The following is a 22722-nucleotide window of genomic DNA, read 5'->3' on the forward strand; positions in this document are numbered from 1 at the left end:
TCGAACCGAAACGTGGCGATATAAATGTTTGTTTACTAAGCTGCGTCTTGCCTTTTGATAATTTAAAACGTTTTTATTCTGTCCCACCAAATGACTTTTAGGTGTATTAAAGCCTATAGGCGGTTTTTAATAAACATTCAGGCAGACTTTCTTGGGCTTTTATTTAGATTGTGCAAGAGTTATTGACAAAGACCTTGGGCTCTATTGATAATATTGCAGAACAGCAACTTTTTACTATTCTATGAGTGCATGAAAATAAATATACAAATCTATGTGGGCTGCCAGGAGAATGGGTGGGTAGATTAAGGTTTTAAAGTGCTTATAAATCTTTTCTTTTTATATGAGTTTAGATATGTGTAAGTATGTACATATGTATGTAAGTATGAAATCGGCAAACGTTGTGCGCTAGGAATCTTGTAAGTTATAATTCTAATAGGGTAATAGATTAAAGATATTTATGGTTCTTTAATGTGATCAAAGTATGACTGGTTCGTAATGAACATACATAATTCTACAATATAAAGAAAGTATTTAAGTTAAGTCTTTATCTGCAAGGCTGATAACAAACTAATATGCAAATCGATGGGTTGGAGATTGGGTGGCTGTAACCGTGGTGATTGTGGGTGGTATGGATAGGGGGGGTGTTGGTGCTTTTGGGTGGCCAGACCCCAAAATCCGCCGCCCGCTCTCCTCTTACTCTCATTTCTCGTGTGTGCGACGTGCGCTCTCTTCTTCCATCTTACTCTCGCTCTCTCCCGCTTCCTCCTCTCGCTCTCGCCGCTAGCGCTCTCTCTGTCGCTCTCACCGCAGCCACACTCAAACACATTTCGCTTGCTTTGCTGTTGCTCTTCGCTTTTGTTTGTGTTGTTGTTGCTGTTGCTGTTGCCGTTGTTGTTGTTGCTTTTGTTGGTGCTGCTGCTGGCCGCGCTATGTACACAACTGTACTTTTGATTTAACCTTATTTCTTTTGCTTGTTTGCGTCGTCGTCGCTTGTCATTCGCCTCTAAGTTCGTTTCCCCCATCCGCTTTTTATCTCCTTTTGGTCACTTTGATATAACCCCAATATCGCTTTTGACCACTTTGATATGGACATCTTGGGTGTAATCCCCGTAAAATCCCATCGAATTTGCATTGGAAAATCGGTATATTGCCACTTCTGTGCTGCCAACGACACTTAAACTTGAACTTGAGCATTGGGTACACCTGTTCCCAACAGACCGCCCAAGATCATCCAATACTCGCATATCCCACAACTCATTGTGAACCCAAACAGAGCAACTCACAAACGCTAATTAAGCACATTTAGCGCGCTATTAAGCACAATAATAGTCACACAAATGCCAAACGTCGCAACAAATCGATAAAGTCGCTTTTTTCGCCCTAGCAGTCGGCCAGGGGTTAAAGGGTAAGGAGTGCGGTACGCATATCAATGTCCAAGGGGGGTGGAGTGGCACTCATCACGCATAATGGTCGCCAGCATTGAAAAGCATCTATAAAAATTTAAAAATGTTTGCATTAATTTAATAAGGAATAGCTGACAATCATCAAAGCACACAAGCTCACACATTGTGACAAGCAAACATACACAATCTCGCGCTGTGGAATTAACTCGCACACACAGGCCAACAAATTCGAGGCACAGTGGAACTTGGCTAACAGCAATTGCAGTTAAATAAATAATATATTTGTTTTGAATGAATATTTTAAAAGGCTTTTAAGAATAGTTGTTAGATATAGATTTTCAGCGATATTATTAAATATATATTATTAAATATAATTTTTAGGATTATAACAAATTCGCACAAAGAAAATATATGCATAAATTAGGCACTTAAAATTGCCAGTTAATAATGGAATATCTGATAAATCCCAATAAAAAAATAAAACTGTTCAGGTCGCTGTACCTGTTGACTACTGTAGCCCCTCCGCTCGGCGTTATCGTCGCCCACTATCGCACAGCACGCTTTGCCACCTATTATCTCTGGTACACCCCGCGAATGCGACCCACTGTGCACTGATAGCGGGCAGCGCAATCTGATGACGACACAAGTGTCGAAAGTAACGAGACTCTGCCGACAGCCGCCGTTTCCACGTTGATGGGTTGTGGATGAGGGGGCGAGAGAAAGAGCGGAGGGAAGAAAAAAGTAATGAAAAACGAACGAGTAAGCGTGCGTGTTTGTTTGTGTGCTAGCTTTCAAAGCGAGTTAATTTATAGCACATTGGAGACAACAATGCCAAGTTGTTTAATATTTTGTTTTTCACTTTTTTCTTTGCCCCAGCGCGGTGTAATTATGTATGCCATTTGATTCGCTCTTCTTCGGCTGAAATCTGCAAAAGTGTAGATCCTCATCTTCAAGCTCAGCTTTGCCAGGGTTGCCACCTGCTCGAATGAATTATGTATTTATTTTACGATGCTACGTATTTCATTTTAATTGTGACGCTTATTGCTTCTTTATCGCTGATGGAGTCTTGTTAAAATGATTTTATTGACATTTTGATATTGTTTGTGTGCGCTTTACGAAATCAGCAGCGGCAGCAGGTGAATGTTTGTCGTATTTGCTGGGCTTTGTTGTTTGTGCTTTGGTGCAGCTCAAGTTGCTTGAAAGGTTTATTCACCTCTCGCTCTCACGTGTCGGTTAGCTGTTGTTGTTTTTGTTGTGCTTCGGCTGCGATTGTGTGTGCCTGTTTTTGCTGGTTTGGATCTCAGCTAGTTATTCTGCTACTATATACAGTGGAGCCTCACTAAAACACGGTAGCGTGTTCGGAAAAGCGAATTTGTTGCAAAAACCCGTTAACCACCGAATGGCCTTGAATGTGTGTTGTCTTTCGAACCGCCTTTTATGCAAACTTTGTCACCATTAACACTTAAAAGAGTGAACACTCAAGTGTGTGAACTTGTATAGGAGTTAAAAATTGATTTCCCGGTTTTGTCGTTTTTGAAATTCAAAGATTTCACGAATTAAAAAAAAAAAACAATAAAAATATCTTTGAAAACTGAAGTATCTTTGGAATTAAGCTAGTTAGCTGTAGTGCATTACCGATAGTGCAGGTTCCTCTTAGCGATCGGCGACTGCCACACGTTTCTCCGCCCACCGACCGACTAGCTCAGTTTTCATGTAAATTTTCTTGTAGCCGCAAAACCAGCGGCTTTGTATGCGAAAATTTGTTAAATCGAAAACGTGACTTGTTTGTGGAAGATAAAATGTCCGAATCGAAAGAAATTTTTCGCTTTACTGCTCTCACACTCACACAAGCGCCCCAAATCCACTTACACTTGGGATATCTGCGATCAAATCCGATTTGATTTGTGATTTAGTGCAGCTTTCTCCCCTCTTTCCATTTATCATTATCTTTGGCTCGAGAATGGATGGTTGTATCAGTTTCCCCAACAAGGTCGTCGCCTTAATAAATTGAAATCAGGATATCTTTATTATTTACCAGCACGGAAAAGGGAGAAAAGGTTTTTTTTTTTTTTTTTTTTTTTTTTTTTGGATATATTAATTTAAAACTGTCCTTCGCGGACAATCATTAAATTTGATTACTAAACTTAACGGTAGAGAATTAATTGATTACATAAATTGTTGCGAAACTATACAATAACTGTCGATATTGTATGTATGATGTATATAATAATGTATGTATATAATTTAATTTAATTTGCGTGTCTAATCCCAGAGAGGTCCAAAGGGTGTGATCGGTGCAGCCTCCTGGTGCGTTGACTGGTGTCCAGCAGGTCTTGTGCCAGGTTGTTTGGGTGGTCTTGAAGCCTCTGCATGTACTGCCTGCTGCTTTTCTTAATCTCATCCTTCACCCAGGGGAAGCTGAGGACCTCGTGTATAGTGGCATTATCGTGGAAAGGGTGAGCGTTTGTGACTGTGCGGAGCGTTTTGTTTTCGAATGTCTGGATAATGTTGATGTTACTTTTCGATGCAGTGCCCCACAGTTGAATGCCATACGTCCAGATTGGCCTTATGAAGGGAGAAAAGGTGATACAGATACACATTTAGGGGTTAGACATTCGTACTTCCGCTTTCAAAGTGTCGTTATGGTGAAAGGAAAACAAAACGGGAATAAAAACACTGAAAAGGAAACCCGAATTCAACCCTTGGCAAGACACGAAGGCCGGCCACAAAATTCCCTTTTCCGGCCACGCCCCCCTAACCCCTATTTAAACACAGCTCCTTCTTCTGCTTGTTACTAGAAAGGGGAAAACATTTTTTTGCATTTTTTTTTTTATTTTTGAACACACAAAACTAAATTAATTTTTTCAAGAACGAATGTTTACACATCTGAACCTAACTAATAAGTTTTTATTTCCTGGCTCCTTGCAGTTGATCAACATACAGAATCACGACGACGCGACGAGCGAAAATGGCCAAAATGGAGGTCGACGATGTGGTCGACTTGAGTTTGGGGTCCGGTCGTGACCCGGCGTTGACCATAACGCCGGCTACGCCTCCGGCGGCGCTCAGTAATCGGGATCTGCGTGCGCTGACGGCCAACAATGCTGGTCTGACCATCACTCCGTCAGCATCGCCGGCGACCAATAATGGCACCACCTCCAATAGCAGTAACACCAACTCCAACAGCAGCAGCACCACCACCACCAACAACAACAGTAGCAGTAACACCAATAGCTCCAGCACAAACAACAATAACAACAACAACAGCATTAACGCCAGTGAAGGTGTCACAGGTGCGACAGGTGGATCCATAGGCGGCGGTCAGGATGAGAACAAGGTTCAGCGGAGAGTACTGCGACCACGAACCGAACCCAAATCCTATGCCGAGGCACCGGACATTGTGTTACTACCCGCTCGCACCAATGGCCGTCAGCAGAACGGGAACATCGATTCGGAGACGGATGACGAGGAGATGCCCCCGTATGTGCCCATCAAGGAGCTGAGCCATGCGGAGCTCAAGGAGCGCGAGAAGAGTCTGAGGAAGCTGCGGCAGGATCTGCGCAATGAGGAGACCAAACTGATGCTGCTCAAAAAACTCAAGCAATCGCAGCAGGTGATGAAGGAGAATCTGGTGGTGACGCCGACCAGCGTATCGCCCAACAATCCGCTGTCGGCGATACCCGCCGCCCTCACCTCGAAGGGATCGCTGAGTGTGACGCCCACGTCGGCGGTACCCCTGCCCGCCCACAGCAAGGGCAGCAGGAGCAGCTTGAGCGGTAGCGGCGGACCGGCAGTGAGCATAAGGTGCGTATATACTTTGGAGCAAGTTCTTCATCTTACTAATAACATGATATCCAATCTGCAGCGCCACCAACAGTCGAACGGGCAGCTCGAGCTCAGCGGCTGCTTCGGCAATTGCAGCGGCCGCCTTGAGCGGCCAACATCGCAGCGGCAGCAACTCCATACTGCCGCCGCCACGATCATCGCTGCCCGCTGGTGCCACCTTGGCCGCCGGCACCACCATCACGCCCGCCACCTCCTCATCGCACCGCTCGAGCAATTTGCCGCCGCGCACCAACCTGCCGAATCTCACCATCACGCCATCGGTGACCATCACGCCCACATCGGCGCCGCCCTCCAGTCTGAAACCACGCAATGTGAGTTATTGTAATGTAATCGTTGCCGTAAGCGCCGAGTTTTTCTCTCACCTTTTGCCCAAAAGCACCAAAGACACTGCAAACTCACTATCCACCAAATCAAACAAACATTTTACACAACCAAACATGTATTCCAAACACTTGAAGAACACAAAAACTCACGCTTACCAATACAATACACATTTAAAACTAACATACTAACAATACTCAACACATTGAAGCAGCACTAAATGTTTGTATTTTAAAATATAGTTTAATTAAAAAAGTCAAATTCATATTCGATTAATGCATTGTTGTGACATTCGATTACGTATAATTACGTACAAATTACGTACAGAAAAATTACTAAGTAAAAATCTATTATTTATTTAATATACATTGCAGAACGCAATAAAATTATAGCTAATCATTTCATAGCGTCAGAAATTTGATAAAACATTTAAAAGACTTACTTTAATATCTCAAAAGCTTTTTGTATACCAAAATTTAACTTCTAATTGGAAAAAGTATTCGATAAAACCAGCTGCCTAGCACAAACAACTTAACAACACTTCAAACATTGCTACCCAACATTGCTGTCAAAATAAACCGAAGTCGGCCTCTGTATGAGGATTTATCAAAAACCGAGGTGACTTCGTGCAAGTGGCACTAAATATTCTTTCATTTCTCGCGTCAAACTAATCACCCGACTACTAAAAACTCAACTTTGCTCTGTATTCGTATTTGCTATCCTGTTAAAAAATAAAAACCAAACCCAACCAAATCGTTGAAACATGCAGCCTAATATTTCGGATAATTCGAAGGTACCTGGGACCATAAGCAATTCTGTTTCCATCACGCCGGCGCTACCACTGTCCCAATCGCATCAGAATCAGCACAACGATCAGAAGGTTAGTCCTTCTGACAACAACAAGAAAATGCATTCATGGAAAGATTAATAAACTTTTTTCTTGGCAGAATGATCGCTCCACGCCAAGAGAAGATGCCCAGACACCAGCTCAAAGACAGGCGGCGGCTAAAATGGCGCTACGCAAGCAGTTGGAAAAGACGCTGCTTCAGGTGAGTGGAAAAGGGCTTACGAAAATTGAGATGTTTTGGTTTTATACTGGAGTATCTGTTGCAGATTCCGCCGCCAAAGCCACCACCGCCAGAGATGCACTTTATTCCCAATCCCAGCAACACGGACTTTGTGTATCTTCTTGGTTTGGAAACCGTTGTGGATTATCTGACCGTCAACAAGAAGGCCAATGCTGTGGCAGCACCATTCCGTTGTGCCCAGTGCAAGATTGATTTTACACCCGTGTGGAAGTGGGAGAAGCAGAGTAAGTGTGCACATATTTTAATAATTGTGATAAACAATCTAACGAACCCATTTACTTCCAGCCAACAAAGATCCCAAGGTGATTTGCGAGCAGTGCGTCACCTCGAATGTGAAGAAGGCTCTTAAGGCGGAGCACACCAACCGACTGAAACAGGCCTTCGTTAAGGCGCTGCAGCAGGAGCAGGAGATCGAACAGCGTTTGGCCAGCCAGAGCAGTCCCTCGCCGGTGGACAACCATGGATCGAGTGGTGGCGGCAATTCGCTGTCCGTCTCCGCGGTGTCTAGCAATTCCTCGTCGTCGCATATGCAGCGGGAACGGGAACAGCTGCAGGCGTCGCATGCATCGGCGGCTGCTGCACTGGTCAATCTGCCGCCGTCGGTGACGGTGATACCCACCAAATGCCAGACGCCGACACCAGCGACACCGCGTCCAACGCCACCGCCACCACAAAGTCAAGCCACACCACCGCCGTCATCTGGGGGATCGCGATCCTCGCGAGCGGCAGCCACCGCCGCTGCAGCAGCTATTGCCGCTCAGCAGGCGGGTATCCTTAGTCCTGGGCCGTCGCCAGCGCACCACCATGAGCCGACTACATCCTCGAGATCCTCCCGCAACGATCGACTCGATCATCACCACCAGTCGCAGCAGCAACAGCAGCGCGATCAGCGGGAAAGAGATCAGCAGCAGCGGGATCAGCAGTCGCAACAGCAGGCCCAAAACTACGACAAATACTCGGCGGCCACGCTGGCGGCGGCTGCTCATCTAAGTGCCCTTGGCGGCATGGGCGGATTGAATATCAATAGCTTGGCCAGTCTAGGCAACCTTGGCAATCTGGGCAACCTCAGCCAGCTGGGCAATCTGGCTGCGCTGGGAGGATTGGGTAACTTCGGCGGAGCATCGACGGGTTCGGCTAATCCGGCGGCAGGACTGAGCGGTTCCTCGCCAGCTGCCACGGCGGCAGCCATGCAGGCGTTCCAGCAGCAGCTCTTTAGAGGTGGGTTATGTTCCATTACTTTTTCTTTTAGTTACCAGCTTTGGGCAACATTCAACATATCTGTATAAACTTAATTTCAGCTCTGGGACAAGGACTTGGTGGCAATCCGCAGCATATGATGCAGTTCGCACCGCTTTTGTACTCTTACCAAATGGCCATGGCGCAGGCGGCACAAGTGGCAGGTGAGATGTCAATGGCCTTAACTGGGAAATTCATAACTGGCTACCAGGAATGCGGATCAGTCAGTCGGTGGATCTCCAATCATTTTCAAATAATGATAGCGGATTCCATACTAATGTATTGCTCTTTCCATTCTTTTTCCGCTAGCCTTCAACAATAACAACAAGAAGAGCAGCTCATCCTCCGGATCGGCGAAGAATTCGAGCAGCTCGAACAGCATGGCGGAAGTTCAGCGGGCGGCGGAGCTGCAGCGCCAGTATCTACTGGAGATGATACCGCCCCAGCAGCAAAGTGGGGCCAGCGGCAGTCGGCAGAACAACTGGAAGGCCTAAAAGGCATCCACCTAACGTAGATAACAATTGACAGACAGAAACGTAAAACAAACAGAACAGCAGCAGTAACAACTATTATCATGATGGTTTTCTTGATTAGGTAATTTTATAATTTTAACAAAACGGAAGCAACATAAAAAAAGCAAACAATTTATAAGAAACCAACATCAAATATACACGTAACTATTAATTATGCTACTTGTAAACAATAATTATACATAATTATACAAAACGGATGAAAGCAAAACAGAGCCGATCTAAACATAATTGTTAGTAGTTTCCCTTTTTGTTACCCACTGCATTACATATTTTAATTAATTTGCCAGCCAGAATATAGCAGCCGATAAATGAATGCAAACTTTTAAGCTCCTAGTAATTGAATATTAAATATGAATAATATTGAATCCTAGCCAGTAAGAAGATTGCCCCGTTTTTCTAGGGGCACACACACACACACAAACCATTCAATCACCACCCCCTACCCGCCCTAAAAACCTTTTTTAACTAATTGTTAACCTTTTTTGGGAGTCCCGATTGGGATTGCTGAACTGCATGGCTCCCTTTTTTTGGTCTTATTCAACAATTTTGTCGTACAATTCGTTTAGTTCTTAGCATCGTGAATAAATCTATAAATATAAATATTATATTTTTTAATCAATTTTAAGCATATGCATAGTATTAGTTGTAAACAAATTTTTAGGGTACAATAAATTACATAAAACAATTAAACCAATTCTTGAATTGCCAGAGAGCCAGCCACAAACTTAACACATAATTCAATTCACGTTTCATCACTCATTTCCGATATCAAATCCTCCACATGCCTTATCCATGTTACAGCTCCGATACGAAGTTAGTACTGTTATTTAGTTGAGACCGCGAGGAATCCAGCAACCTTATACCATATACCATATATCATTATACCATATGATACCACGATCGTCGCCTAGGACTGTTTGATTTTGTTCCACTTCAAATGCAAAGTAACAGAGAAACATCGAAAACTAAAGCTAAAACCGTATGATAATTTGTACATATATTTGACAGATGAGGTATTCATCTTCGGTAAACCGAAATCTATATACTCTTCCCATTAGAACAGAACAGAACAGAGCAGAGCAGAACTTCAGGTTTTCGATCCTCCATTGAAGATATGAATATAATATTGACTGAATATTAGCATATACACAGATTAGTAGGAATCTAGCAGAAGCAGAGGCTTGCATAAATCACTAAACATACGAGGTAAAATAATATATATATATATATATATTTTCGATTTATCGGACGGCAGTAAAGTAGGTTTACATTCAGGCGAATCATTCGGAACACAAACCAAATTCACTTTGGGCATGCGAAATCAAAATGTGATCAAAAAATATGAAATTACAAAAACGTAAGAAAACGAGAATAACGAGAAAACAATTAAACGGAAACAAGCAGATGAGAAATTCACAATTATTGTAAGCTAAATACAAATAAAAATAAAAAAATAACTACAAATGCATTGTAATTCAGTCGGCATCAGTTTCAGTGTGTATGTGTGTTTGAAATTCTATGCTAAATGTAAAACAGTATAAGAATATAACAGTTTTTAAACCAAAATCGACTGATGTTTAAATTGATTGTTTATTTGGGAGGCTCGAATCGCTAATAACTGGGCTTTAAATAAATTAATAAGTCTGTTCCAGCTTTTTCTAAAATTCTTTTTAGATTATTCAGCTTTAACGTAACTTAATTTTAAATGTTAAATTAGATATTCAACTTACTTATTCATTATTATCATATATTTAAATTGATTTTAAAGGAAGCATGATTTCAATACAAATTTTAAATATAGGGGTGACCACAAGACTTATCGCACTGCTTGGCCTATCGATATGTATCGACTTTCGCCCACCGCTGGGGCACACACACACGCCCACTTCTCTTAATTTAGCCAAAGCCAAATAGAAAAAAGAACTAAACCAGCTTTTTTGGCCCCCATTTGTGTTGTTGGTACTGTTCTGTGCGAATAAAAGGCCACGCGATGATAAGCTTTCTGTTCATTGTAAATCGGGCGCTCAGCAGCAGCAGCAGCAGCATCAGCAGTGCAGCGGCATCCTTAACGAACAAGAAGATGACCGCCCCCGGCCCACGACCCCTTGTCCTGTGCGGACCCTCGGGATCCGGAAAGAGTACGCTGCTCAAGAGGCTGTTCGCCGAATTCCCCAGCACCTTTGGCTTCAGCATATCGCACACCACGCGGAAGCCGCGTGAGGGCGAGGATCATGGGGTGCACTACTACTTTGTGGAACGCCCGGAAATGGAGGCAGCCATCGCCGGCGACGAGTTCATCGAGACGGCCGAGTTTACGGGCAATCTGTATGGAACGAGCAAGGCGGCGGTTAGGGAGATCCAGGCACAGGGACGGGTCTGCATACTGGACATCGAACAGAAGGGAGTGGAGCAGATCCGTCGTACGGATCTCAATCCCATACTGATCTTCAACAATCCACCGAGCATCAAGGAGCTGGAGCGACGACTTCGCAAACGTGGCTCCGAAACGGAGGAGTCGCTGAGCAAGCGCCTCAATGCCGCCCAGGTGGAGATCGATTATGGTTTGACGCCCGGCAACTTCCACAAGATCATCAACAACGTGGACATCGATGTGGCCTACGAGGAGTTCCGCAACTTTGTCGTCCAGGAACTCGAGGAGCAGCAGAAGCAGGGAGTATCAGTTAACTTGAAGTAAGGCGAAGCATTTTGCGGGCGAATGTGGAATGATATTAACCTCAATGGGGTGGGGGTAGGGATTTTTTGTGAACTGATCGGCGACAGGGAAAGTAAATTATAGAAAACTTATCATTGGAAACCGCAGGAAACTATAGGAAAACCAGGTACTCTTTATATATATTGTAAAGATTTTAGTATATAAGGGAAACTTAAAAACTTTCCGAAGATACAGAATACCAAATTTCACGTTTTAACTAATAGTCTTCTTAAATAAAATAGAAATAATACTCTCCACTTAATAATCGCATATATAAGAGCAATATCAAAATTTTAGTTTTACATAGAAGCAGACTATTTTTGAATTCTAGGACAAACTTTGCTTGTATTGTGAAAAATACTTTGTCAGCAGCAGAATATTGTTAGTAAACAATTGCTGGAAATACCGCCAAACGTCAACCAGCGAACTTGACCCAATGTTTCCAATGAAAGTGGACCGTAGATTACTTTTCGTGACCCCGATTCCTGGAGCGCCCACCCTGCAAACCACGTTGACTAATGGCATTTATACTTAAGAAATGGCTTGTATTTATTATACTCTCCTCCTGTCCACCTCATCAATGTTGTGCAAATTCGTTGTTCTAGTTGTAATTTTAAGCTGAAATTTGTTGCGCCGCTTCACGGTCGAGAAAACCGGAGAGGGCGATTAAAATGGAATCAATAAAGCGAGCAGTATGCGGGTATATTGTATTTTCATAAAGTTTCTATATATTTCCAACAAAGCCAAGCCCGAGAAGGTCAAAATGTTATCTATCGTCTGTGGGATTGTTTATACAGTGACCGTCTCCACACGCAATCGCTCGATTTTGTCCTCGGCCGCCCTCCTACTGATGTCTGGAATGAATGCCCGGCTCTATTTGTCGAATGTAATACGCAAGCCCACGCGAAAGTCCTGCTCCGAACCTTGGATTACGAGGGATACGCATTGGTCTTATAGTCATGGTGCAGATGCAGTTTGGCCTGGTATCTGGTGCTGCCCGTACCCGATTGTGTTCCATGTGTGCGATGCACCAGGCTGGCAGAGCCATCGATCTTCGTCCGACTGTCCGCACTGCTCCACAGCCCGGCGATGGCCTCCAGAGCCAGTTCCGTCTCCTCATCGTTGTCGTCGTGCTCCGCCGAAACCGTGAGATCGATCTGACGACGCTGGCGAGGCACCGATGCCGCCAAGCCGACGGAGATGACGAGCAGTAGCAGAAGGTACTGAAGCGCACGCATGTTGAAAACGAACTGAGATCGTCGTGGGATCGATTGTTTGAATATGGCTGATCTTGTGTGGTGCTGTTCCAGGTTTATTCATTCGATTAAAATCGCTAAATTTTTAAAGCTCAATTATTTTTTAGCTGATAAAGCGACTGGTTTATCAACGGATTTATTGCTCTCTTCTCATTTCGATTTGCTGTAGATTAATTAGTACTAAGTGTGAATCTAAACCTTGGGCTCCATGATCTGGGCTGGTGGCCAGTCCCACTGCTTGGCAGGCGCGGCTTGGACCAACTTCTCCCAGGGCTTCCAGCCGAGCATTTTGCGCGCCAGGATCAGCTCGTTCTCGGCCTGGACAATCAGCTCCTCCACTTGACCGCAACCGACGGCCTTTTCCAGGGCAGTGATGTCCTTGTGCTGCGGGTAATAATGGTCGAGATTGTATTGAGATTTAGATACTTTAAGATGTACTATTCTATAATAATTGGTTTCTTTCTGCACTATTTTAACAATTGTTTTTTGGTGTAAAAAATAATAAGATACAAAAGGAAATGGGAGGATGAAACAGAAAATAACAAGCTTTAAACCAAATAATAAGTGTAGGGATCTCTATTTTGGTTGCACGGTTTATATAGGTGGTACATATGGTTTAATGAAGGTACCATCCACTAGGGCAACCAAAACTAGCAATGTTTCCGAATAATCTTACTTGGGCCACGGAATCGGCGCGCTGCTTCACCAGTTGCTCCGTGTACTTGCGGTAGCTGGCATCCTGTGGCATCTTGGACACCGCTCGCAGGATCTTGCCATAGAGGGCACAAAGCGTGTGGTGGGGATTGGTGGACACGGCGAGTCCGGTCAAACCTGTGGACTGCAGAAGGAAGCGATGACATAACAATAACAATTGGAGAAACGAAGCGAAACTCAAGCGGGGATTAGTCGGTCATTTAACTTTTGTAGATTCCCAAACAAATGCTTCACTTGAGTTCCTCGCACTTACTGCCTTAATGATCTTGGCCATGTTTGCAATAGACTTTTAGCCGAAAATGCTTAATTTTCCGCACGACTTTATTTTTTAACAGCTGTTGCCTAGTGCTGTGAAGTGTCGAAGCTATAACACAGTGTTGTCAAATGCTACATCGTAAACTATTCTAGCTAAACGATAGTTAGGCGGCAAAAAATTATTCAAATTGCATTTGAGTTGAAAGGATTTAATATTAATAACGAACAATAACCAATAAGAATTAATTAAAACACCCAATAGTAAGAAAAACAGCATTTAAGTAATTTCAATAAGGCGAGAAATGCTCGTGGGATTTTATTTATTACATTTCATTGTTGGGTTTAGAAAAATGAGTGAACTTTAACAAGGACTGAACAATGTGAGTATTATCTAAAGATGCGTCTGTGTGTTCATAATAATAAAGTCTACTTAAAATAGAAGTTAAACTATGTGGTATTGGCGCGTAAAGCGGCCGCAGTAGCTATGTCGTCTCTATCCACTGTAAAGGCGGTTATCAGAACATTCACCACCGTGACTATAAAAATGCCGATCACTGTATAATTGTTGATCCTGTTCGCTCGGCAGATATCGTGCCCGTTTTTGATATTATACCTGCCATTCAATATCAGACCCACGCCCACAGCAATCTGAAATGGAAAAGAAATTATGAGTGTGTGTCATCAAAAATATGGGTATTGACCAAAACAGTGAAATCTGGCTATAATAAACTACTTTGTTTTAATACTAAATGGTCTAAAACTTTGATACCTTTGTATATATTTGTTTTTAATGAATATTCATATCATCTTTATAAAATTCTATAGTAAAATTCGGATAGTTTTAATACAAAGAATTATAGAATTAATACAAATATCTGAATTTACCTGGAATATAATGCTGAGTGAGATGAACAGCAGACTGGGATAGAAGTATGGATGTTGGGAGCTCGTCTCCAGCACATAACGCAACTGATTTGCATTCGCGGAGAGGAGTGCCAGGTCCATCATTCCCTGAGCCAGGGTCTTCTTGTGCTGATAAGCATTCACATCGGGTATGGGTGTCTCCACGCCGTTGATCGTCACGAAACCGGGTCCATTGTATCCCGGAAAGGAGAAACTGGGTCGTCTTCCTCCGTTGGGAACGTTTACATTCACATTACCGTTGCCTCCGTGGCCTCCACCAGTTGAAAAAAGACCGTCATCCACGCCGGGATTGTCACTGCCATCTTTAACAAAGGGACGATCGTCGTTGTCATCATCATCTGTTTCGGGAACTACAAATGAAGCGAATTATTGAAGTCACTTGAAATTGATCACCACCTGCTTAAGCTACTTACACCATAATTGTGGTTTACGCAAATTGTTTAAAGAGCGGGGTTTTATGCAGCATTAGTCACAAGCACAATTAACATATAGACAAGCACAGAAAAAGGATCGAACTTTTTGTTTTCGGAGATAAACGAGTAAGTTGGCATACGAACCTGCTCTGGGCACTGGAAGAGCATTACGTGTCCGTCCGTCGATTGCACCGCCATAGCTGTGTTTGCTGTTATTTTCCTGTAAAATTTCAATAAAATCGTTTCCGGAATATAAACAACTTTGCCTGCAAGTCCATTGTTTTAAAATGCAAATTTATTTTGCCAAACAGCACAGCTTCTGTACGCCAGCGTTGATAAACTTGCAAATTTTGATTAATGCAATTATATGCTAAGTAGTATTTATCTGTAGGATTATGCAGCTGCAATATGTTTTAGAACTGTTCAGTAAGTTTGAACACAAAAAACGATAAGCTTCAGGGACAGAAATGCTTTGAAAATTGCTACAAACATGTATTTTTCATAAATAAAATAGTATTTTATGCAATAAGAATGTAGTTATATTAAGTAAATGAGCTACTTTCTATGATCATGCTCTAATTGAAAGAACATATAGCAATCGAAAAAGATTTTTTTAAGTATGCTGGTAGCTATGAGTCACAAAAATAGATTTCCCCTGCAGCAAAACGAGGGATTTGTGAGATTTCTCCTTTCTTTAACTAAAAAATTAGACAGCAAACATTAAGCTACTCCAGCTATGATTGTTTGTTTAAAAACTTAGTAATTTTAAGCAAGTCAAAATACTCATAGTTCAGCAATTTAATATGAATTTTAAAATCGTATCCCTTAAAAAATTCAGTACTATGAATTTATTTTTACAACTAAGTGACGGGTTTTTTAATGATAATGAAGCTTTAGCTCACTGTATTTCTCACCAAAGTTTTATCATCTCCCAGTGGCACTTTATCTATTTCCAGCGTAATATGCTCTAAGTTACTCATTTTACGCTTAATTAATTAATTAATTGCAATTAATATGTCTTTGGGCAATTACAAATGAGGAATTCAATGCCAAGATGCTTTAAGAATTTCTTTGTTTGTTCTTATGTAGTATCTCTTTATCTAGATCTTCTCGTGCAAATCACTCTGTTGCTTATTTATTATTATTTTTTCGGCTTGTGTTTAATACTCGTGCGCGATTTGCGACCGCTCAGCACGCTATTTCTCGGACAACTGACCAGAGAAACCATTGATATGACGAATATTCTCTTGGCTCCACTTGTTTGGCACTTGTTTGTTGTTTCCCCAAACAATCAGCCATTGGGGATTTCACGTTCTCATTCTACAGTGTTACAAAAAGTTTTTTGTTGATGTAATATGAGGATTTTCTGAAGACAATGGGAGTTTAATATATATACACACAGAAAGAGTCTTTAAATTAAATAAAATTTTATTATTTAAAAGTTTATATATTAGTATTTTTGTAAAAGGTAAAATATTGTATACAAATATGCTACAATTGATATAAATATTTGATTAATATTTATTTAAATTTTAATCATATTAAAATTAAAAAAAATTAAACATAAATTGGGATAAAAAAATAAATAAATAAATAAAAAAATAATAAAAATACTACTACAAATTAAGGAAATATTTGCCTTAATCTCCTTATTTTTTTAACTGTATGAACAAGGTGTTTGAAGCTTAAGCTTCTCCATCTCTTTTTCCCCTTCAGCTTTCTCTCTGTCTAATGTTATATGTCCCTCTCTTTCTGCTAGTGAATTATTTCCGCAGTCTAGCACGCTAAGTTCGGCTCACAATTAATGCTTATACGTCACTGCACTCAGCGCGATAACCCAGAGCACAAATATATGTTTATAGTATAGTTTATACATAGACTAGATGGACTGCTCTTTTTATGCTACCGTTTTGAAAAAACGCGATTTCTTGGAAAATGCCCAAATGAGCTAGCCGGAAAATGTCACGGGGAATATTTACGTTTCCCTCGATTAAAATTAGTCATCAAGTGAGAGAAGGCAATTCAATGAGGACTTTCACAACTGAAGAACAATCGCAATAAAGTTCTTTTGGTCTTATCGAGCATAAAAAAATTGAGAATAAGAAAACCGGTTGAGGAGAGATGCTACCATATACATATACTTATTTACATACATTTCAAGAGTTTTTACTCTGAGCATCTGTATGGAATTCCCTATGGGAATCTGTTGGGACCAACACCACCAAATGGCACTAAATATTTCTTGTATTTATTTTTGGCAAATGGGATTTTTGACTTTGTTTAAATGGACATGCGTTTTGGGTGTCTTGCTAGAATTTTGATGTCAATAATAAGTAAAGATTATTTATTATATTATTGTATTTTTCACTTAAATTGTAGTACAAACAATTTAAATCACCTAAAATGATCAATGTATTAAAAACTAAATAAACTGAGTTATGAATGCAATAAACAATGTGTTTCCCAAGTAATTAATAGTAACATCAAACATCAAACAAAGAAGTGAATAGAAAAGCAAATTCACTTTTATTTTGTAGAATGATTTTAAATTATGGCGGGCTTGTTGATTTGATTTGAGAGACAGTGCTGTAAAGTCTGCTACAGCACTGTCTCTCAAATTTGCGTCCTTTTCAGGCATGTTGAGTTACATTTTTGAATACAACACATACATATATTTAATCAACATGCAAATTAGTTATTTATTTATTTTTCCCAAATATATATTTGTTAAATGAAACCATTCTATTAAAAAAAGTTCTAAACGATTTTTTAACGATTTATGCGCAGTTCAAAGTTGGTGGTGACTTTTATCGCAGACTCAAACCATCAAATACATTGTTGAACACCAATTGATTTTCCCGCGAAAGTTAAGTGGTGAAATCAATAAGTTCAAACAAACAATGTAAAAAGTGAAGTGAAATGCGGCTTATAAATGAAAACGTAATCCGCACCACAAATTAACATTTTCTGTCTTAAAATCTCCTTTCAAAGACATTCATTGTCTTTATTTAAGGCTTCAATTCAGGCTTTCCAGTCATACACAACTTTAGTTAATTAGTCGTTTCGGTTAATATGGTAATTGAACGTGCATACGGAAATTCGAAACTATACATCAGCGTACAAGTGCAGAATGCATGGCTATAATCCGGCAACTGTTATGTCATTGGGCTTGCATAAATTATGATTGTGGGTTGGCGGGGTGTGTGTGTGTGTGTGATAAGCGTAATGTCAGGTGGGTGTGCATCAAGTCCTTTGGCCCAAATCGATACAAATATGTAAGGGAAACAGCGAAGGCTGCATTTTTGCCATCAAATATGTACCATATGTATAAGAAAACTATGTATATTTGGGAATTAAGATGGCTTACTTGTATTCACTATGATATTAATGAGTCTATATAACGTCGTGCTAGAGAAGTTTATAATTCTTTAATAAAGTTTTGGCTGAGAGCAGAAATTCCCAATTATTGTTACTAGTACCCTTTTACTTGCATTGATCGGAATCCCAATATTCCACAACCCATTATTGCGGACCCTGCTGTGCTCGTATCTACAAGGACAAACAATCATGTCCTACACTTGTTCCCATACTCCAGCATCCGTATGCATGCATAATCGGACAGCCCCAAACCGAAATGGCGAGCACGTAAACGGAAATCCAACGACAATCGCACATTTCCCAATAATTATATTTCAATGCATCAGAATTTCAGCACGACAGTTGTCTGGTTTCCGCAGGACAACAACAAATGGTGAATAATAACAACACCAGCACCAGCATCATCATCATCATCACCATCATTGGTTTATCGTCGTTGGCAGGAAGAGCAGCAGCTGGAGCAGCTGGAGATGGAGCAGGAGCAGGAGCTGGAGCATCATCGTCATCGTCAACGCTATTGATACAGTTATGAAAGCCGGGGAACATAACAAAGACCTCCTGGTCAGCTCACGTCCACATGCCACACAGCCACTCACTGAGCACTGCCCCTCGAAAGTCCTTGCTGTTCTGCGGTCGGTCAGTTCACTGGGTTGGGATTGGGCATGGGATTGGGTCTGAGTTGGATGGGGTTCCGAATGGGTGGTGCTGGCCTTTGTGGGCCGTCCACCGGTGTGGTGTGGTTGGTCATTATCTGTTTAACAGTTCCACATTTAACGATGAAACGTCCGCTGGCACTGCCAGCTCGTCATGATATGGCCACATTTGAGTGGGCGGCTCAGAATGGCTCGTATGCCTCCCACTTCCCGTAATTCCCTTACGCCAATCCGACTGCTAGAGATGGCCAAATTCAGCAAAGTTTTAATGGAAATGGTAAGTTAGGTTTCGGTATAATGGGCTTATTTCAAGCAAGATGGCTTGAGCAAAAAGTAGAACGCTGTATGAAATCTAAGGAATACAAAAACAATAAAACTAAATGTTTGAATCAATAGAAACGTAAATTCTGTTGGTTATTTTGCAATCTATTGAAAAACACTGCTAAAACTTTGAAAACCCTAAATTAATTTGTTCACCTTAATATATGTGTTTGTAATTTTTGAGGATATAAATATAATATAAGTTCCCTATTTAAATATTCTTTAAACGTTTTAGAACTAAGCCAAAAATATAGTTGTTTAATTCAACAAAGAAATTATTTTTACCGAGGAAACAGATTAAAAAGATTAGCAACTAATTTTCGCTAGCTTAGAATATATTTCCTAATAATGTAATGCAATGCAATAAGTCGAACTGGAAGCACTTTAACTAGATTATTCCGTAAATGAGTAGCCATATACGCTGGGCCATCCCTGATATTTGCCGCCCCATGTGGCTCATCCTCGCATATTGTGTATTACAAACGGACAATCAATGGACAGGCATGGAGCCAATAAGTTTATTACTTACCTCGGCGCATTGCCCAACCAACCATGCCCGGATAGGGATTGTTGGAACAGGAGTAGGTGGTTCAGGATAGCACAGGACGAGTCCTTGAGCAGGGAATGGACATACTCACAAACGCACACACACACACACCCACACACAGACGCAGATGTTCGACATCGCAACGCATCATCTTGCCGTGTATAATTCATGAAATGCACATCATTGCCTCAATAATGATTGCCGTTACACACACTCAGCCACACTCGCACACACACAGTAGCACGCCCCAATGGCTCTGTATACAAAATGTATTTGCCTGCGATGGCAGGGGGAATCCCAGAATTTATCTATTCATGTGTGTGTGGGTGGGCGGAAGACTTGGTATTTGTGGGTATCCCGTTGCTTTGTTGATTGTTGAATTAGATGGCAGATACCAACTAAATTTTATGTCAGTGATTCATACATTTTCAATGCCGTTTGTTGCATAACTAAATGTAGATATTGCCTTCAGCTTTACTCATCGAATTTTAGTTAGCCGCACTATAAGCTTTAAATAATTTGTGTTTCTACAATAGTCAGCCGATATTGTCTGCTTAAAATGGATTGTCACAATTTCTATTATCAATTGAACTTAATGTGCAAAGGATTATTAATCGAATTTTAGTCAGCACTCAACATTTAAGCTCGAATTGCAAGAAATATAAATAAAAAACAAATTCAATTGCATAATGCTTGCGAGTAAGCCTTCAAACAGTATCTGAATTGAATTATAAACTTATCCTTTGCCTTTGTTATTCGATTTTCCCTTTTCCCGCCGATTTGTTGCAATCGGCGGGCAAAAGGAGTTGCTTTTCCACATTCACAAGGCTTAAAGTATCGACGAGTGCAACTGACTGATACTTGGCCTCAACTCCATCATTCACTCCATCAACGAAACACTTCGATTGCGGCTAGCATCCTTGCTGTAGAAACATTTGAAGCACAACACTTGAAAATATTTTGTACAAATTCAAAAAAATAATTAATGAACTTTAGATAAACTCATGCTATATTTGGAATAATATTTTAACAAATTGTATAAGCTATAGAAAAAAAGATTATGCACACTTCTGCATTTTTTTCATTTTAATTATCACAGCTTTGATTTTAATTTAAAAGGATACTTGCTTTTTATATGTATTTAAATGTAGTATATGGTCAATTATAAAAGTGATTTATTTAAAATGATTAATCTTCTGTCATTTTTATGGAAATAAATGCTTGTGATTCGAGGTTCATAAATATTTAAAAAAATATGGTAAACTATATGAAATATAGTAGTTATACATAATTATTATTTATTGAATGGTAATAATTTGTTGCAGTGAAGACACAAGCAACCTAAAACAAGTTCACTCACACACACACGCACTTAAAGCGTCATTATTAGCACAACAGAGGGGATGAGCAAGTGGAATGAGAGGTGGACGGGTGGGCCATTATGCCCACTTGTGAGGCAACACATTCACATCCACATCCACATGCCCACCTGCCCACTGTCACGCCCACTTGCAAGCCCAGTTCCACGCCCCCAAAAACGGACATGGAGGCCGAGCCATCTTGTTGACACACTTCTGCCAACAGTTGATCTTGTGGCCGACCGCAGGCATGCGGATTAAATCCATAAAGGATACGCACACATGTTCATTTGATATGCAGTCGTGTGTGGCAGTGTGTGCGTGTGTGTGTGCGTCTATGAAATTTTAAGCACGTCCGTTTCATGCCTAACGAGCCCCATTTCCAGGCCCCGAGCGAGATGGCAAGTGGGACAGGCGAAGAGTGAGTGAGAGAGCAAGTTGCAAGGATATGGAGCGCCCGAAAGAAGGCAACAAATTGTAGCTTCTTGTGCGTACAGTGCAATATCTTGGCCAAAAGCAAATCGGTAATGATTCTTCAATGATTCAGAATACTCTAACAATCAGACTTTCATTAAGTTCAATTAACATTACAGTGGAATTTAGTTTTAGGAGCTTACACAGCAAGAATAGCTTTTAACAATAATGTATGTATTAGTGAATTTATTTTCCTTTTAAATAAAACATCCAATTAACATAACTCAAGGTAATTAAAGTGCCAACAAGCTTATATATTTTCATTAACAAATTTTATAAGCTCTGAAAGCGTATGAAGCACTTCAAAAGGCTTATGAAACCCTTTGAAAGGACATATGCATTAAGTACTGCCCCCAAACACACACAAACACGCACACACACGCGTGCACATTGAAGTTGTATTGTGTGCTGTATGTATTATGTTTACAAATCACACCTAATAACAATTGAGCAAGGATTTAGCACGTCCCTTTCGCCCTGCCGATGCTCGGAAAATTGTTGAGAGTTTTGTGTGGCTTTTTGGGTTAATTAAAATATGCAAGCAAATAAAATGAAATTGTTGCAATGCCAACCCCTCGCCATTGCCCCTTGCCATTCCATTCCTTTCCCAATTAGATGTGGCGTAAATTGTGGTCGGGTTTTTGTTTACTTGTTGGCTTACACGGGGCCTAACGGTAAGCGGTGTGGCAAGGTACGAAAATGCATTTTTAATTTCATTTAATTTGCTTCGCTTTCTGCTCGCCAGAGTGAAAATGAAATTGATTAACGCTGTAAAACTCTTGTACATTTTCATAATAACCCGGCAGACAGTGGCCGCACAAAAAAGGGCCAAACGACTGAAACCAAAATGAATAAAACACCAAAAAAAAAAAATGGTTAAATAAATAAATTAAAATCAATAAAAACCACAAAAGCACACACATGTACGCTTGTCTGTGTGGCAGGGAGCCATTTTAACATGCACATTATTACAATTAAAATTAATTTAATAATAAATTCCAAAATAATTACATTTCACTTGTTTAAATAAACGTTTCTCGACCATGGAATGGACTCGCCGTGAAGGACCAACAAATAAAAATGATACCGGTAAATGCCTGTGCGTGTGAGTATCTGTGTTTACAATGTGTTATTGTGTGTGTAGTGTGTCACTGGCCAATTGGCAATCTGCTGCACAACTTTATGCCAAAAAGCAAAAAAAAAGTGCAGAATTTAAATAAATTGTATGCCCTTTTATGTAACAGGGTATGTGTACTCTTCGATTGTTTATATTTTCTTATTTAGAAACC

The 22722-nt window shown here is 40.8% G+C and overlaps 5 protein-coding genes across 10 annotated transcripts in view; 2 read left to right on the top strand and 3 right to left on the bottom strand.

Annotated features, from left to right (window-relative positions):
* LOC6605175 (dual specificity protein kinase splA) overlaps window positions 1–9867 on the top strand; it is a 25979-nt gene extending 16112 nt beyond the window's left edge. Inside the window, exons 2-9 of one of the 4 annotated variants that reach the window (XM_032720176.1) lie at window positions 4332–5207; window positions 5269–5560; window positions 6340–6450; window positions 6518–6619; window positions 6684–6882; window positions 6944–7876; window positions 7957–8058; window positions 8204–8388. In XM_032720176.1, the coding sequence (XP_032576067.1) occupies window positions 4372–5207; window positions 5269–5560; window positions 6340–6450; window positions 6518–6619; window positions 6684–6882; window positions 6944–7876; window positions 7957–8058; window positions 8204–8388 (2760 nt within the window). In that variant the 5' untranslated portion in view covers window positions 4332–4371. Of the gene's footprint in view, window positions 1–4331; window positions 5208–5268; window positions 5561–6339; window positions 6451–6517; window positions 6620–6683; window positions 6883–6943; window positions 7877–7956; window positions 8059–8203 lie in introns of those variants that run through there. The other 3 variants (XM_032720177.1, XM_032720178.1, XM_032720179.1) reach the window with 3 other exon arrangements.
* On the bottom strand, window positions 8618–12475 carry LOC6605177. Of its 2 annotated transcripts, none has more exons than XM_032720180.1 (2): window positions 12144–12475; window positions 8618–9014 (listed from the first exon to the last, which is right to left on the bottom strand). In XM_032720180.1, the coding sequence occupies exons 1-2, from the start codon at window positions 12376–12378 to the stop codon at window positions 8965–8967; spliced, it is 285 nt and encodes a 94-aa protein (XP_032576071.1). In that variant the 5' UTR covers window positions 12379–12475; the 3' UTR covers window positions 8618–8964. The 2 variants fall into 2 exon arrangements, with proteins under 2 accessions (XP_032576071.1, XP_002030016.2); XM_002029980.2 differs by lacking the exon at window positions 8618–9014 and adding an exon at window positions 11846–12063.
* LOC6605176 (guanylate kinase) lies at window positions 10299–11850 on the top strand. The gene has a single exon (XM_002029979.2). The coding sequence runs from the start codon at window positions 10418–10420 to the stop codon at window positions 11120–11122; it is 705 nt and encodes a 234-aa protein (XP_002030015.1). The 5' UTR covers window positions 10299–10417; the 3' UTR covers window positions 11123–11850.
* Window positions 12476–12492: 17 nt separating the features above from the next.
* Window positions 12493–13474, bottom strand: LOC6605178 (NADH dehydrogenase [ubiquinone] 1 alpha subcomplex subunit 5). Its single transcript, XM_002029981.2, has 3 exons — window positions 13364–13474; window positions 13073–13234; window positions 12493–12780 (listed from the first exon to the last, which is right to left on the bottom strand). Exons 1-3 carry the CDS (start codon window positions 13382–13384, stop codon window positions 12589–12591), a joined length of 375 nt encoding a protein of 124 aa, XP_002030017.1. The 5' UTR covers window positions 13385–13474; the 3' UTR covers window positions 12493–12588.
* Window positions 13475–13647: 173 nt separating this feature from the next.
* LOC6605179 (ninjurin-2) lies at window positions 13648–15919 on the bottom strand. 2 transcript variants are annotated; one of them, XM_032719139.1, is made up of 4 exons: window positions 15617–15919; window positions 14847–14922; window positions 14251–14627; window positions 13648–14013 (listed from the first exon to the last, which is right to left on the bottom strand). In XM_032719139.1, exons 1-4 carry the CDS (start codon window positions 15680–15682, stop codon window positions 13813–13815), a joined length of 720 nt encoding a protein of 239 aa, XP_032575030.1. In that variant the 5' UTR covers window positions 15683–15919; the 3' UTR covers window positions 13648–13812. The 2 variants fall into 2 exon arrangements, with proteins under 2 accessions (XP_032575030.1, XP_032575029.1); XM_032719138.1 differs by having other exon boundaries at window positions 14251–14639.
* Between the last annotated feature and the right edge of the window lie 6803 nt (window positions 15920–22722).

This window comes from Drosophila sechellia, chromosome 3L, assembly GCF_004382195.2.
Source record: "Drosophila sechellia strain sech25 chromosome 3L, ASM438219v1, whole genome shotgun sequence".
NCBI lineage: Eukaryota > Metazoa > Arthropoda > Insecta > Diptera > Drosophilidae > Drosophila > Drosophila sechellia.

Coding starts and splice junctions, on each gene's coding strand:
- LOC6605176 (XM_002029979.2), top strand. CDS start 10,418: ATGATAAGCTTTCTGTTCATTGTAAATCGGGCGCTCAGCAGCAGCAGC.
- LOC6605177 (XM_032720180.1), bottom strand. CDS start 12,378: ATGCGTGCGCTTCAGTACCTTCTGCTACTGCTCGTCATCTCCGTCGGC. Junction 9,015..12,143: donor CACACATGGAACACAATCGG/GTACGGGCAGCA, acceptor TTATATTTATAG/ATTTATTCACGATGCTAAGA.
- LOC6605178 (XM_002029981.2), bottom strand. CDS start 13,384: ATGGCCAAGATCATTAAGGCA. Junction 13,235..13,363: donor TGGCCAAGATCATTAAGGCA/GTAAGTGCGAGG, acceptor TTCCTTCTGCAG/TCCACAGGTTTGACCGGACT. Junction 12,781..13,072: donor GCGCCGATTCCGTGGCCCAA/GTAAGATTATTC, acceptor TATTACCCGCAG/CACAAGGACATCACTGCCCT.
- LOC6605179 (XM_032719138.1), bottom strand. CDS start 15,682: ATGAGTAACTTAGAGCATATTACGCTGGAAATAGATAAAGTGCCACTG. Junction 14,923..15,616: donor TGGGAGATGATAAAACTTTG/GTGAGAAATACA, acceptor GAAATTTTACAG/GAAAATAACAGCAAACACAG. Junction 14,640..14,846: donor TCTTCCAGTGCCCAGAGCAG/GTTCGTATGCCA, acceptor CTTCATTTGTAG/TTCCCGAAACAGATGATGAT.